At 38.4% G+C, this 17,804-nt stretch overlaps 1 protein-coding gene across 2 annotated transcripts in view; it reads right to left on the reverse strand.

Moving 5' to 3' along the window:
* Positions 1–17,804, reverse strand: part of CERS6 (ceramide synthase 6) — a 235,624-nt gene that overhangs the window by 104,592 nt on the left and 113,228 nt on the right. For both annotated transcript variants that reach the window (XM_081142427.1, XM_081142426.1), the window contains exon 4: positions 637–694. In XM_081142427.1, coding sequence (XP_080998553.1) covers positions 637–694 — 58 coding nt within the window. The remainder of the gene's footprint in view (positions 1–636; positions 695–17,804) is intronic.

A 17,804-nucleotide genomic window follows, 5' to 3' on the forward strand; every position in this document is an offset into this window, starting at 1 on the left:
AATATAAAATATTTTAAAAAACAATTTCCCATTTTCTGCAAAAAAACCGCTATTGTTAATATGTGCATTACTATGAGAAATAAGTCTTCATGAGTCTTGACTTTAATAAGCAGCCTCAGGAAACTGCTTTCATAGATGCAGGAATTGCAAAGCAGCAGGGGAAAGACAATCTATGAAAAGAACTGAATTTTCCACCAGTAGCTGATGTTACCCCCGTTAATAACTATGAAGACACTAAAATATAATTTCTATTGGTGACAATTACAATGATCACACACATTACAACTGATTTTTTCAAGTTGTGTGATGTGTGAAGTGTAAACTGCTTTCAAAGCCTCAGATGGATTTTATGAGGCTCCTAAGCCCACAAGTAATAAATAACCAGCTAGAGTGGTCAGAGGGCTTAGCAACATTTTTCACTGGAAAAAGAAATTATTTTCAAAAGTATGTTAGGTATCTGCATAAAAATTACTTACTATAAAGAACAAATTGCAAATAATCAAAAATAATGCACAAGTAATTCTTAGGAAGCCTGTTATGGTTGTTTACAATATTTCTACTGTCACACAGGAAAAAAAATGAGATCTAGGCTTACAGTTACATAAGAATTATATAAAATAACTTGGCATATCTTACCTTTTTCAGGAACCGGACTCCATAGGTAAACACATAAAGGTAAAATGAAAATCTCCACCTGTAGAAGGTTAAAAACAATTCTATGACATTCAGTTTATATATTTCACAGCATATTCTGAAATACGTGTTTGAAAAGTCCATTAAATTTGCAACTCCATTCCGCCCCTGCCCCAACCCGAGATTAAACTTAATACGCAACTTCAGTGCTAGCTGAACACATACACTCATGTGCATGGCTTGCTGCGAATGTTTTAAATATGAGTAATTATATTCACAACTTAAATTTCCTTTCACTTAGTTAATGTATTTGCCCATTTGCTCACCTTCTCTTTCCTGCATGTGAATTTCCTCTTGTTAATCACTCGTGAAAGGATATATTTCAACAATATGAAGCTATATAAGATAGATTTGAATTCTGTCTGATTCAGATATTAACTGAAGTTCATATCTGTTTTAAAAATAAAAACCTTAATATTTTTAAATCAGGTAAGATATTTTTCTTCGTTTCTTATTTACAGATATTAATCAACATCTTTGTGGATGTTACTAAATAAAGGAACCCATCTGGACTCTAAATCATCCATCTGATGTACAACTTAATGACAACCTTATACCATTCCAAACTGTAGGTCTAGCTGGTAGACTTACACTTTTTTAATGAGGAAAAAAATTTTAAGTTTGTCTTTGATTTTAAATGATTTGTGTAAGTCTTCTAAAATATGGCTTTATTTATATAGACTCCAAATAAATTAGATAGCTAGATACTACAAGAGCACTCTTACCCTAGCACCCAATTCCCAACTTTATTTCTCATATTTTCTAAGTGTGAACAGCTGTGCCTGTAAAAGGGGCTATATTTCACTAAACAGCCTTTTCCAGGTTATGTTATTAATGGTGTTAAGATACTGAGACTTATAAGTTGTAAATTAACTCAAAGGAGGAAGCGACTAGTCAACTTCAATTTGTCAGGAGGCAAATTGCTTTTTGTGTTTGCAAGCCATATAAAAATTTCAAGTAAGGTGAAAAAAAAAAAAGGTTATTCTAGGAGATGATTCAAGTTTTAGACAAAATTTTCTGATTGAAATGACAGCTACCTTCAAGTAAGAGACAGAGTAATACCCAACAGCAAACACAAGTGTCCTTCAGAGTTTTGTTCCTGGGTTAAGCGACTCCCCAAACGTCTGAAATTAAAGTCAGAACTAACATTTAGAGAAGAGCTTAGAACTTCAGGGTTGAAAATCTTCAACTAATAATTCATAAAACCTGAATGCAGTAAGAAACAATAAAAACTGATGGAAGCAGTAATTATTCAATGAAAGTTTCCAAACAATGTAGAGAAGCAATGGTTCTAAAATCTCATGCAAAAGCTCCCTTGTAAGTAAAGGTGGCTCACTTACTTACTGTGGAATCAAAATCAAGGACTTAATTTTGGCTTTGAGGTTTTTTTTAAATTTAAGTATAGTTAGTATGCAATCTTATATTGGTTATATTAGTTTCAGGTGTACAATAGATAGATGAATAGATAAAGAAGGTGTGACTGGACAAAGAAGGATGAATGGATAAAGAATGGACTATTGCACAGCAATGAAAAGGAATGAATTCTTGCCATTTGTGACAATATGAATGGATATGGAGGGTATTATGCTATGTGAAATAACTCAGGCAGAGAAGGACTTAATTTTAACCCCATCTCTCTCCATTATCAGTTTTTGGTGGTTGTGGGTGAGAGTGTATGTTTCTTTCCATTTGGGTGTATACAAATTCTGGATCAGAAGCCAAGAACAGGGATGGCTTCAAGGGCATGTAACTTGTGCAAGTACGTAGCTGGTTCTGGTTAAGACACATAGATTCTCCAAACTTTGGACAGATCTATTAATATCTATTAATATCACTCAACTTCAGTTCCATCTCTGTGATGGGAGAGTAGGTTTATATTGTACTGCTTTTGATATTACACTGGTTGCCCGAGGATTTAATAGCAGAAGTAATCCCCACTTCTCTCTAGTCCCTCTCACTCCCTATTACATTTATCCAACCTACTTCATGAATTTGCAGGCCACTTTTCTGGCCCTGAAAACAACTGAATTTACAACTCCTAGATTAAATAATTTATAATAGCTGCTTCAGCTCTAAGACTTTTATTAATAGGCAGTTTTTATGTAAAATAAAAATTTTATGGAAATCATTGGAATTCCTACAATAACTTATGTATCAAAATTTTTATTTCATCACAAAAATGACCCAGTTTTCATAAGACATAGGTTCTATTACAGAAACACAGATGCCTTCATCATCTGCATAACAACTTGTGATGAATATTTACAAGGAAGAGTTTATTTCCATAAAATATCTGCAAAAAGCAAAATTTTCAAGCTTTTTACCACATGCAGAAAGTACTTTTTTATTTGCATAGTTTCATATACATAAGTTAAAGTTTTCAATGGTATCTAGCCACCAGCCCATGATAAAGGCCTCTCCCAACCTCCCATAAAAGTATCTATAAAAAGAGGTAAATAAAGGTGTGTGCTACCACAAAAAAGAGGGAATAACCTTCAACCTATTCCAAGAATCAGAGAAAAAAATGTTACAGCAGGAAAAAAGATAAATTAGATTATTTAATGAAATATAAGGCAACAAGAAACAGCCATGGGTCTTGAAGGAAGTAGAAAATCTTTGTATATCTTCCTTTGTCCACTTTCTGTCATCTTGTACAGAAATACAAAACTCTGTATCATTCAGAAACCTAGTCAGCTCTCTGTCCTGAATGATGCTTTTTGAGGAAGCAGAAAAATCTCCTCACCCCATCAATTAGTTACTGCTACTTTCAAATGATAAGTGGGAAGAAAGGGAAGTACTCAGTATCCTGGGAGATTCCATTGCAGAAAAGATGCTTTAAGGGTGAGATGATATTGTGGCACTGCATTCTGGGTATCAGCTTCTTATATAATCCATATACAGAGTAACCGAGAACAAGGCATTGGAGATAGCTGCTTTATATAAAACTTTTTTAGTCCATTGAGAATGCAGCAGGGCCTATAACCTGTTTCAAGATCTAAAAGAGGACTTTTATTGGCAAGCAGAGGACAGAGAGTGAGGTCAAGAGCAACCCAGGCACCCTTTCTGTGAGGAGGTCTACATGGATATTTCCAAATTCAGGAATAATGAAATTAACAGCTAAATATCAACATTGGTCTACTAAGAAGTACTGCACACGTGTGGAAAGAAAAGAGCATGCTGAAGACTCAGAGGAAGAACTGTCTCCTAAAAATGACTTCCTAGAGGAATCAGAAGTACATTTTAGAAAAGTATTTGGCATTGTTAATATGATATAAGAAGATATGTCCCTGAAAAACAAAGTTGGAAAACCATAAATCAATAAAGATGACTGGCTAAGATAAAAAGAGATTATAGGTGAAATAAAGAAGCTAAAAATGAAGTGACAGGATTTTTACCCACATGGGTGGGGGTAAGTAGATACATACTGTGTAAAATGAAATAATTGATGTAGAAGATAAACACCCACATAAGGCTGGAGAAAAGAACCAACAGATGAAAGAACACTCTAGATCTGGAGGACAGAAAAACCAAGCCTAATTACAGTTGTTTCTGAGAAAACACAAGAGAAGAACTGAAAGAGAAGTAGCAGAGACACAATTTAAAAAACTAAACTGATAAACAGGGCTAAATCATATTCCAAACAATATGCAATTCAAAGCCATATTCTGACAAAAATTTTGAGTCCTAGAATTAAAATTAAATAAAAATCCTTTCATATTCAGGCATGAAAACAAAACAAGTGAAGACACAAGTCAAATGAAAATAAGTCATCATTAAAGGAAAAAATGTCCTGTTGGTCTCAAACTTCTCCTGTGTATCACAGAAGAAAAAGCAGACTCACTCAATCAAAAAAACTATTGCCAGCCAAATTGCCTTTCACCTGTAAAGGAACATGAAAAATAGTCTCCCGTGTTTACAGGCTCTGAAAACATATTGCTCATTAACCTTTCCTCAAAAAGTTACTTAGGCCAATTCCAACCTACTGAGATACAAATAAAAATTAAGAATTCAAAAAGTACAATTTTAGAATAAAAGGACTATGGCTAGTAACATAAAGAATTGCCTTATATTTCATTGTCAAATTAAACACTATTGTTCTTAGGGATAACTTATTATAAAATATGTAACAACAATAATCAATGAATCCTCAGATTATATTAATGAAAACAGGGAATGAAGAAGGGAAGCATTACATTTATTCTTCTACAGGGAAATTTCAAGAGACACAGTTGTTATGATAATATAGTCAAAGAAGTTTCCTTTAAAAATGTAAAGATGGCCTCTGGTTAAAGATGGCAAATTGAATGCATGAATTTACCTCCTTGCCTCTATAATGTAGCACTAAACAGGCAGAAGAGGGAATCTGTTAACAGCGTAAACTCATCAGGACGCAGAGAACGGGAGTGAGGGTTAGCAGAACAAGGAGCTGGATCCTGAGCTGTTGGAGGTGCCAAGAGCACTGGCAATCCCAGAAAGACTGCAAGGTACGAACATATATTGGCAGCGATTTTCAACCGTTTTCTTCTCATGGCACACACAAACTAATGACTAAAATTCTGCGGCTGATCTGACACACACACGAAAGGTATAACTTTGATTCATTCACAGCAGACAGCTATTGCTGGGTTGGCTGTTGTAATTTGACAATCTAAGGGAAAAGAGGTCAGTGCCCCTGACTAAATAGTCAGGTATTGCATGTTTTAAAACTTCTTGCGGCACACAGGTTGAAAATTGCTGCTCTACTGGAAACAGAGGCCAAGGGATTAGTTTGCCCAAGGCCACACTGTTGCTAAGTGGCAAAACCAGAACCCGTACCTAGCCTGGTCCTGAATCTAAGGCCTGCTCTCAAATTCCACAGAATTAGAGTGCACTTCTTTGTCTAGAGTAGTCAGTGTGTTCCACTACATTTGTCTGGACATGAAAACCTTTTATATCCATCAAACTTGAAAAATTAAATGGAAAGGTGGTAAAACTCCCACTCACTGAATCTGGTTTATTGTCCTTATACAACGAGGCTGAAACGGCTCTTTGTTTAAATCAAGACTAATAAAATGTGCCATAAAAAAGCAGGAAATCAGAGAGTTGATTGAGGTCTTGTGTCTTGCTGCCAGGTGTCACCCAAATGGTACAGAGACCCTCATCTCAAGAAAAGGTGGCAGCAGGGGGAAAACATCCAGAGTGGCCCCCGAACTCAGCTCAGAGCACCATTCTAGAGAGAGCAGGGCTTGTGCATGGGCCATTTTACTGACATCTCTGGAGTGCTTCTTCTGTGCCAGGTGCTATTCTAAGCACCACAGATAGGAAGTCATTTAGTGAAACTGTCCCCCACAACAAGGTAAGTACTATTGTCATTATCTCTCTCTGTCTTTCAGATGAGGGAACAAGCACAGAGCAGTTTACCAATTTGATAAATGGCTCATAGCTAGCATGGGCAAGAGCCAGGACTGGAAACTAGGCAGTTTGGCTCCAGTGTCCCGGCTCTTAACCACTAGGCTATGTTGCCTCTTCCTGATTTTACACACCTGAATATTAAAGACAATGTACTCAGCTAACATGGTGTTTCTAACTGAGAAAACATTAATGGACACCACCTAATAATAGTCTCTGTCCTGATGTATAGAAACTGGCTGCTTGCAAAACTGGAACCAGGGAAGGACTGCACTGGTTCTTTTTTCAGTACCAGGGTAGTTAAAACAATATTGAGCTTGTCAACTAAAGTCAACAGTAATTACCCAGGGGGCCCTTCTGTCTTAGCCACTCATCCTCTCTACTTGCTAAAATACCACTCCTCTCTCGGGATTTATGTCAAATGCTAGTTATTCCATGAAGTCAACTTGTCTAAATGTTGCAACATTAAGACCATTGCAATTCTCTGACGACGTGTTCCTTACCTTTTTATCTCATCTTTTCTTTTTTAAAAAAAATCTCATCTTTGATTACAGCCACAAACCTCTGACTTGGTTGTGAGTTCCAAGTGGGTAAGACTAAGTCTTATTTACCTTTCTGACAGTAAACAATTTTTTGTGAGAAATAGCTCCTAAATTGACACGTGAATTTTTACTAAAGGTATGAGTGCTCCCTTCATTTATTTACTTTTAGTTTATTTTAACCAAAATAGTCCATCAAATAATTTTATCAACTACTCTGTATAAAACATGCATAAAAAAAGGGAAAAGACATGACAAATACGGCAATTTAAAAAATAATCTATATAAAATCTGGAATCAAAGAGAGTCAACTCTGAAATGGTTTAAATAATGACAAATAGTGTTATTGAGTGCAAAACTAGGATACATTGTAAGAGCACAAAAAATTACTAGTATGTATTTTCTTTGATTCTGAAAGGGAATTTATAAATTTTGAGACATTTTTTTATTTTAGGTGTTCCAGCATCTAAACAGACAAGGATGAGCTCATTTCTTATCAATACATGAAGAAGTGAAGTAGGGCTTATATCTTTTCTTTCATAAAATTTAACATTTAATATAAATCAAGCCACTGCACCTTGCAAATTATTACAAATGAAGAAAACTATGGAGTTGGATAAATAAGTAGAATATAATTTGAAAAAAAATTAGTGTAGACTTTATTGGATTGATACTTTAAAATATATAAATCCGTCATTTTATCTCTAAGCACAAAGTAAATAAAATTCCTATTTTTCTACTAAAAACTCACAGCTGATGACTTTCATAAGATACGAACAAAGCTACCATATAAACATATTACACTCATATTTTGTCACTTCTCCAGTCAGGTACAACTGGACTTATAAAAGCCCTTCAAAGAGATTTCTGTACTATATCTAATATAATCATTTCCACAAAGTTTTGAAGTAAACTAATTGTAGCTTCAAGCTTGGATGGCCAAGGTCAACAGTACTTCTACTTACTAGGTACTCTTTGAGGGTCACCTGTTTATTTTTATCAAACAAGAATAGCTGGCGTTTCTTGAGTACGTGCTTTGGGTCTGTTACCATCATAAGTCATGTATGTATCAACTTATTTACAACATCTGAGAACCCTCTGGGGCAGATGCTGCTATCATTCCCATCTTACAGATAAGAAGAAAGGATGTGGGCAGTGTGCCTAAAAGCACAATTAGCAAGTGGAGAATTTGGGATTAAAATGCAGAAAGCTGATTCCAGAGACCACACTCCTCACTACTAAATATTTCCTCTTTATTTTAACACAAAAATTAAAACATTTTTTATTGTAAACAGCATACTCCCCAGCTCGTTCTCTCATCACATCACACAAAATCAGTAGAATTACTCTGCCAGCTGCCACACCTCCTTTTCAGCTCCTCCCCTGTGCTAAGACACTTTCCCTGCTGCCTCTTCTTCCTTTCTCCGTGTAAAGCACACACTCAAAGTGAAAAGACGTAGCTGGAATCTCATTTCAGAGTTGCTTTCATGAATGAATGCTGCTTGCCCTAGTGGAAAAACAGCCCACCAAGGGCAAGGCCTTATGGGTGTTTTATTGTAACATTAGTGTATTTCTGTGCACATAAATCCATCCCCCATTGTTTAGTTCCTTGAACCTGAGATTATTCTCAACAGCTGGCAGGAACCCCTGGGAGTCCAACCACACCCTTGTTCTACAGATGAAAACACTGGGTCCAGAGAATTGTGCAACTTCTCTACATTCACAGGTAACTTGGTGAAAGGAAACAGGTCTCCCCATTTTCCACACCAGGTCTTCATCTACATCTTGTGGCTTTGTGGCCTTAACATCAAGAATGAAAGTGGATAACTACACTATAAGGTTCAAAAAATACTTAGCAAGTGCCTGACCTGCCTAGACTCTGAGGAGGCAGTATAATGTTGGTTAGTGTATAAATGTGGAAATTCACAAATTAAACCAACACCTAAATTCTTTACAGTCACAGGTTTCACCCTGGCCAGAGCTGCTCAGTGGTTAGAGCGTTGGCCCGTGCACCCAAGGGTCGAGGGTTTATTCCCGGTCAAGGGCATGTACCTGGGTTGCAGCAGGTCTGAACCCCAGCAGGGCTTGTGAGGGAGGCATCCAGTCTCCCTCCCTCCCTCCCTCCCTCCCTCCTTCCCTCCCTCCCTCCCTCCCTCCCTCCCTCCCTCCCTCCCTCCCTCCCTCCCTCCCTCCCTCCCTCCCTTCCACTCTCCCTGAAAAGCAATGGAAAAAATATCCTCTGGTGAGGATTAACAAAAAGAAAACAAAGTCACAAGTTTCAAACTTCTATTTGTTTGTTTGAGTAGTCGGCTGGTGGGCTGGATTTTGGGTTTGTAGAACAAAATAAGGCCCTACGATTATTTTGCATTTATTAAGTCTAACAAAGCCATCAGACATCATTGAATCATGCTAAAGATGCAGACTCATATTTCTTTCTTGGTTCTATAGGCTTTTAGCCAAAATGCCTCCCTACAAAGGTTAGTTTTCTTTACATTTAGGATGCAGTATTTTGAACTGAGGCATAGGCCAGAGTCTTTGTTAACCAACTAATAGGTTTTAAAAGATGTAATATGGCTTTTAGGTCAGCATTCTTTTCAAGTCTTTACTGGGACACTAATTTTATTATGTGAGTACAAGAGAGATACATACTCATCAACTAGAGAGAAAAAGAAATTAACTGTAGTTTGAAAGACATCCCATATATCTTATGGAATAATATAAAGGTGAAATGAAAATTACTTTTGGGAACTCTGATATACAATCTAAATTCTCACGAAAGCTTTCAAACTTTCATTAGATTAGGAGTCCAATGAAATACTCTAACTAGGGGAAATCCTGTTACTCATCCATGGACAGATTATGCAGACTTGAGTTTCGGTATCAAAGAAAACATTTCCTGAATTATTTCTACTTCCATCAATAATTAACTCTGTGATTTCAAACAGCTCTCCCCATTTGCTGAAGGCTCAGGTGTTTCTCTCTTTGAGAAGCAATAGACATCCATGCAAAGTCACTGAGGTTGGTGCTAAGTCAAACCTACTCACTTTTCATTCTCAGGTCAAATGGGAACTTCATCTGAGAACAGTCTTCGCTAATCATTGCTTTAAAAAATTGATGAAGCACTTATGTAAAGTTTGGTAATATGCAAAACAATGCTATCTATCTCATGAATGCATATGTAAATATACACATATGCACATACACATATACTACAGGTAGCATAAAAATAAAAGAGGAAATATAACCCCCAAATTCAGGATAGAGATTACCTCTGGATGGTAGAGGAGACTGAGAAGGGTATTTAGGGAGCTTCCCCTGGTTCTGTAATATTATAGTCCTTTAAAACAGGATTAGATAGAGCTGAGTGTGTCTTTGCTATATTAAGTCCCTGAATTAAAAAATTTTTCATTATAAGAGATAGTGTGAATAAAAAATATGTTTACTAAAAACATGTAAAGTGGATATGTCTTTTCCTTCTCTCACACCTAGAAACCAGGAATGACTTGTTCTTTATGCCATTACCTAAGCATCCTTTTCTAAGTATCATAATTAATTTTACTCTTTTCCTGTCATTACATTCATGGGTCTAAGGCTAAATTGCCTTCGGAAGTGTTTCAAACATTGTATGTATTTTATACTTAGTTCTAATCTACTGTGCTCAGTTTCTTCAATTTAACTACTTTAATTTGGATATGGGGTCTTTTATGCTTTGTCCGTATATTGGTTCTTTCTTTTAATTTTTTTATTGGGATCCATCCTTTTGTTTCATTGTCAGCACCCAGCCAGGTAGAATTCAGCATCACCAGTGTTGGTCCCTTCTTATCAGTCTACCCTACGCCAGCCCTAGTTTCCCACAGTCTACTCAAAATACATCTGCCCAAAATCAAGATCCACAAATTATACTTCTGTTAGGTCATTCTGCCTATACTACTTCTCACTGCTCCTGGAATTCCCCTAAATATGGAGTAAACTTATGACTGTGAGCTTGAAGTCCATTTACACACAAGTTTGAATGGCCATGATTTGTGGAAATCAGAAAAAGATAAGTAACTCTTTTTTCAACTAAAACTTGTCTAGAGTAAAAAAAAAAAAAAAAAAAAGATGGGGGGGGAATAAAACCAAGATTTCTTCCCTGTTGCCAAAAATAAATTTAGTCAATATGACTTTGGAGCCTGTACTTGCAGATGTCCCAATTCTTAAGTGTGTGGTTGAGGCAAAAGCAGCCAAATATTTATTATCATCTAGGTCAAAAGAATGTTATGTGTCTCTTGAACATCAAGTGCTTTCCCTAGTGTCTATGTAATTTGTTTTTTCTTATCTGAAAGCAGACTGAAGACCGAGTTATTTGTTCAGCACTGATGCTGTGATTGCATGGGAAACAGGAACTCATGGTGCTTACGTTTTCAAAATGTACATACTTTTGAATTTAAGAAAGAATTTAATTTTCCCCTCTCTGCTGTCCTGTTTGGTGTCAGTTTTCTGCCACGGGCTCCACTCCACATCTCATAACTGGATGAAAGACGGAGCAGCAGGCCTTTCACAGAGATATGGGTGCAGACCTTCACCCATCCCTAAATCCCGCCTACACTAGTATACAATTTCTTGAGTTTCCTCATCTGAAAATGGGGACCAAAACACCTACTTTTCAGGGTTGTTAGAATTCAATAAGAAGTGGAAAAAAGATTTAAAAGCAGAGAGAGATGGACAAAGATGGATCCTAGGTTGCTGACTAGACTCATTCTTAATTTACTTGCCTACTTGCCCCAGCATACCAGTCTCACCATGAAAACATTTAAAATCATGCCTTGCCTCCTGGGTTTGTTTGTGTGTGTTTTTATTATTTTTTCCCTGGCCACACCCACCCATCTCTCATCATGCCCCAAGTCCTTTAGTCCGTGTGCCACCACATCTCCTCCTGGACTTTTCAGTTGTCTGTGAAGAATACACATGTGTACCTGTAGATGTAGAAGTGTACGAATGTGTATGTATGTATATACATACGTACACACATATATGTATGTCTATGTATATAAGTTAAATCCATAAATGTCAAGGATCTTCCAACTGGAAACAAATATAGGTACATAGGTTTCTGACCTAATATCTACTACTTGGAAGGAGGATGTTCTTGCTCCCTCCTCTTACAGAGAAACGGACATAATTGGACACTGACAGTTGTCATCACTGAGGTTTCCTCCAAAAAAGTCAGTCAGCCCACACTTTTGCATAAGAGAATAAGCCATTCATAAAATCGAATCCAGTTCCAACACACGCAGTGGAATTCTTGACTGACTGGTTGAAGTCACGTGAGTTGCTGATTGAAAGAGCAACGAGTGGCCCACACACCAGCTGTATTCAGGCTGCAGCACCTCATGCTCACATTTTAAACAAATAGGACCCTCTTTTCACTATGAATATGGGGACCCAATGAGACTGAGCTGCCCTCTTAATTTTATTTATCTGTTGTTGTTTTTAACTTTTATGAGTTAAAAAAAATATTTTTTATGAGTTTATTTGAGCCAAACTGATGACTGATGCCAGGAAGCAAGATCCCCAAAGCTCCCATGAGCTGCCCACTTAGAGTAGCATTGTGAGGTCTCATACCAGCTAGCATTACATACTAACTGGAAAGCAATGTTAAGCATTCACTTAACATTGTTGACAGGTCCTGCAACTTTAAGCGAAATGATGTATAATGAAACCAATTCTACCACAGGCTAATTGATGTAAATAAGAGCTCAGTTCCTGCAGCATGTCATTGTTATAACAAAACAGTGCTGAATACAGTGACATTTTTTTAAGAACCTGCTGTACTTAGAAAATAGTACCCAGTACGAAACAACGGGACAAGCACGGGACTGCCAATGAGGAAGCATTGTAACCATCCTCTGATACTCTCGGGGTGACTGTGGGAGAGTTCAAGTCTCCCTTCTGGGGAGGCAATCAGACCTCTAAGGTCTCTTCAAACTCTTACACTTCAAGTCTAAGTCACACTTTCATCCTGCAGTATTTGACAAACTGGGCATTCTGTTTTGCTTGAATCGCTGCTAGTTTGCTCTTTCCCTCTTTTGTCCCAATTCTGCCTCTCTTGCCTCTTTCACAGACATTTTTGCTCTCCTCCCATGTCAGGGACACCCAGGGTTCCATCCTCAGCCTCCCTCTCAGTCCCCACGCTCCATCTAGGGGAACTCACCCACTACCTGCATGCTGTGTCCAACCTGCTTTCATAACCCTGCATGCCCAAACGCCAGGGTTCTTCAACAACATAGGCACCTTGGGCTGAAAATTCAAAACCAAACATGTGCTAGCTTTCTTCCAGAAACCCACTCTATTTCTGCCTTCCATATCTGTCAAAGACATTATTATCCACTCAGTTTCCTACCTTTGACCCCTCCTCCTTCAAACCCTATCTCTCATCAGTCAACAAATCTCAAGTTCTACCTTGGAAATATTCCTGTTATGTATTCCCCTTGCTCCATCCCCTTGGCCTCTGCCCTAGTCCACCACATACAGTTTTCATCTCTCTCTCAAAAGGTGGCCTAGGCTTTGCTGAGCTCCACAGACAGACATTTTAGCCAGGATGACAACTGATTAAATTAATCATGAGAAACAGAATAGCCACGCAGTCGAGAATATTTGCTTTGGCATGAATGAGAGTTTCTCTTCCTACAGGCAAATCTATACAGAAATCTATAGTATAATCAGGAGGTCGATTGCAAAACACAGAAACAGAATAAGAAGTGATGTTGAGATGGGCCTAGGGCACTATCACCAAAGAACAAGTCTTACTGTTCCAGAAGACAACTCTACTTTCCCCCAGTACTTTAATATACTCAGCCAAACTGAATCTCAGAAGGTCCTCTGAGATGGGGAAACTATAACATCTCTGTGCCCCCACCCCTTCCTTATCTGGGCGAAGCTAATCAAATGTTGCCCCAGCCAAGCCTGGAATCACCTCTTTAAGGAGACTTGACAAATCTTATTTCTGATCCATCATGTTGATTCTCTCTTTTTTCTTAAACCTTAACTTAAGCCTAAGTTTGGAAATAATAAATGCCTAGTTGTCTCCATATTCTGCCTATAAATATTATCTCCCAGGTGTCAGGGCTGCCTTCCATCTCCTGAATAACCCATTTACATTTATGCCTCAGGACCTTTGCTCATACTTTTCTTTCCTCCTAACACTTCTTTTAGTCTTTATCCAACTCATTTTTTTTAAATATATGTTTTTTTCTGTTGTTTTTCAGGGAGGGGGGAGGGAGAGAGAGAGAGAGACATCGATGTGAGAGAGACACATAGACTGGTTGCCTCCCACACACATCCCGACTGGGGCCAGGGATTGAGCTTGTAACCGAGGTACGTGCCCTTGGCCGGAAACGAACCTGGGACCCTTGAGTCTGTGGGACAATGCTCTAACCACTGAGCCAAACCAGCCAGGGCTATCCAGCTCATCTTATCATGATCTTTCTGAAGTCTTCTGTGGTCTTCACCTCTCAAGGCAGAAACGTTTGTCCCCATCAATACACTATTCTTATATGAAGATCACCTATATTATAGTTATCTTTTATGTGACCAAAACCCATTCGGATTTTAGGCTCTGCATGAAATATCTGTGTCTTAGATCTACCCAGGACCAACACAGGGAGGCTGTGTTCACGGGGCCTGGGTGGGAACACTGTATCTACAGTTTCACTCTGTCCAGGTAATTTGGGGCACTCCCTGTGCCTCTATCACCTCATCTATAAAATGAAGATAATAACACCTACTTCAAAGGGTTGGAGTAGGATTAAATGAGACTATACTTGCAAAGCACACAGAATGTTCAATAACTCAACTACCATTATTATGCTTTTATTGCTATACAGAGAGAGAGAGGGGACCATCAATGTGAGAAAGAAAACATCGATCAATTGCCTCCCATATGTGCCCTGACTAGGAATCGAACCCTTTTGGTGTACAGGACGATGCTCCAACCGCTGAGCCACCCAGCCAGGGCTATCATCACTATTTTTATAAAAATAGCAGGTATATGACAGGCCCCCAATAAATGGTTTCCGAATTAAGTTTTATAATGAACTGTATGGGCAGTGCCCATGGTTGAAGAGACTATTAAACTACAACGTGACTCTAGGACTGATCTTTCATTCGATTTTGACGATACAAGTGTGGAGGAGGCCTTCATTCTACTAAAGCGGTGAAGCAGCAGGTCATGTAAATGAGACTCTGTATTGCTTCTGTATTAAATTGATGTGTCAGGATTTGGCTGACTTCTGATTTTTCCCTCGTTGGCAGTTTTGACATTATTTAATATTTAATGTTACAAAACCATTTCAGATTGCTACTACACTACATCTGTGCATTGTACAAGGGGCTCTGAAAATGTCAAGAGTGAAATTTAGTTGAGCTGGGAAGTGAAAAGCACGGCAGTGAATTTCGATGGCAGTGCAGGTTATAAATTAGGGATGATATGTAAAGAAGCCGACCACTGAGGATGTACAGATGGACAAAATGAGTCTATGTTTATTTGTGGGTTCTTAAGCTCCTTTGCATTCAGATAGTTTATAGCCTCAAAATTAAATATCTAAACTTCAAGGTCATCATCTAAAACCTTTAAAGCCAAAGACTCTAAACAAGGAGCTGAAAACGTAAGTCCTGTGAGGAACAGGCAGGTCAGGCAGACAAGGAGGTGCTCAGGCTTAGCTCTGAGTATTGGGATGGATGGCGCCAGGCACTCGGCTTCCAGCTGGCAGTGTGACAGGCAGTGCTGGGGGGCTGTGGCAATTTCAATACCCCACTGAAATAAGGGCCAGTCAAATGTCAAGAAAGAATGCAAACTCAAGTGCTGCCAGGTTTTCCCCATTTTTTCAGAGAAAGCTGATATTTTAGGTATTTTATATGAAATCTGATTTTTTATAAATGCTGGCAATTAATTCAATTAAAAATAAACCATCATACGGCCCAAGCAAAATACTTCTTGCAGGCTCGATTCAACTTGGGAGTCACTAGTTCACAATCTTTGATCTGACTTTATACTTTTGTATGCGGCAGAGATGGGTGGGATGTTTTAGTCCTAATCTTACTCTTTAAACTACATGAATAAGCCAGAATGGACTTCTCTGCTTTCCTGAGGCATGGAATTCTCACGGGTAAAGTTTCACCCTTATTTTCTAACAAACTAACGAACTCCTGCTCAGTTCTTGGAAACTGTCCTCCCAACAAAAATGAAGAAGGGTCAAGTCAAAGAAATTCTATCTGTAATTATACACAAACAGATGGCCATTCACTAGGGAAGACATTTGGGGACTTATTAAATGCCAACACATTGGACTAGATGCTGGGAATATAAATATGAGTTAAGTCATGGTCCCTTCCTCAAGGAGCTGATCTACAAAGCTGTTTCTTGATGGGCTACAGCCACAAACCTAAGAAAGCCTTACCTGTTCTAAGAAGTCATTCCCATTCTCTGTCCACACCCCAGCTGGTGACAATATCCAAACAGTAACCTCCCTGTCAAGGTGATCATGCCTGACTGCCACTAGGGAAAAGCTCCTGGAAACTCAGTCTTCCGAGGTCAGATCTTGACTTCTTGTTAAGATTGAGATGGTGTCACACCCTGTCCCTTCTCTGGGTGAGCTGGGGTGAGGATATGGTGGGGTGGAGATGCAGCAGAGGACCATGCAGAATACAAACCTAAGAGAACATTTCATTGGGCCCAGGAGTTTCCCCAGTGTCCAAATCCTCTGAAGACTTTTGCAGTAACAAGAGAGCAAGAAATGGACAGGGCATCAGTGGCTAAAACACAGGGAAAAGGGACTGTCATTAAGAGTCTGAAAGTCCCTTCACTGTGTTAGTGGAATAGTGGAGGAAGAGCAGATGGGGATGGGAGCTGGGGGTGGCAGGGCCCATTCTGATACCTTTCTGAACCTGAAAGAAACTTGGGGATAAAGAATTCTTGATGTAAACATTTGACAGAATGTTTGATTATGTCAAGAATATAAGAATAACTATATTCTTGCCCCAGCTGGGTGGCTCAGTTGGTTGGAGCGTGGTCCCGTACACCAAAAAGGTCACGGGTTCGATCCCCAGTCAGGGTGCTTACAGGAGGCAACCGATCTCTGTTTCTCTCTCATGTTGATGTTTCTCTCTTTCTCTCTCTCTCTCTCTCCCCCCCTTCCTCTCTCTCAAATCAATAAACGTATCCTTAGGTAAGGATTAATAATGATAATAATAATAACTATATTCTTCTATTTCCCTTTCTTTTCTAAATTAAAAGGTTAGTAAAGGTATATCAATGTTCACACTTTGAGAAACAATAAGAAATAATTATTATAAGATAGTTATCACATTGTCAAAGTCTTGATCATAGATTTTTTGTAAGTTTGAAAATGTATAAAGAAAGGAGGAAAGGCATGGGAAGTGGAAGGCAGAGAGGTGGGGAGGCAAACAGTAAGAAATTCAGAACTAGAGTCACTGTAGCAAATCATTCACCAAAGTATCTCATAAATAATGGTATATGCTAATAAGAAAACAATTCAAATGATAAAAATAGAATGTATTTACCAATTTCCTGTAATAACAACACTATGTAATACAGGAGCAGGGAACCAACACAAGATGTCACCTAGGATGTCTGATGCTAAAGCCTGTGCCTGTCACTTAACAACAGCAAGAACAATAATAATTGCTAACACTTACTAATTACCAACACATACACTTCTATTACATGTTCTAATTCATTAATCCTCGCAACAAGTAGATGCTATTATTACTCCCATTTTAGAGATGTGGAAGGAACTACGGAAAGACCGAGTAACTTGCCTGAGCTCACATATCTTGTGACAGGGTCTGTGCTCTTACCCAATATGCAATCTACTGGCTAACAGTGCCGCCTAACCGCTTCCAGAGACTTTTATAGCTAGTTCTTATGTTCGATTTCCCCCTCTATAGTCCCATCATTCTTTTTACATCATAAAGGGAAGTCTTGAGAGGAAAACATAATTTTTTAAAGGCATGAATGCTGGAGGAGATGGGGAGGAGAGAAATAAAAAAGGAGCTGTCCTATTCCTTGACCTAAAAGAGTGAAACCCTTAGGCTATCTGCAGGATAAAACCAATCCTCTAAGATAACTTCTCCTTTACTGATGTCCTTGAAGTCACCCTTGACAGCCATACCCTAAATAGAAAC

The sequence above is a fragment of the Miniopterus schreibersii genome (genome assembly GCF_964146895.1).
Source record: "Miniopterus schreibersii genome assembly, chromosome: 7".
Lineage (NCBI taxonomy): Eukaryota > Metazoa > Chordata > Mammalia > Chiroptera > Miniopteridae > Miniopterus > Miniopterus schreibersii.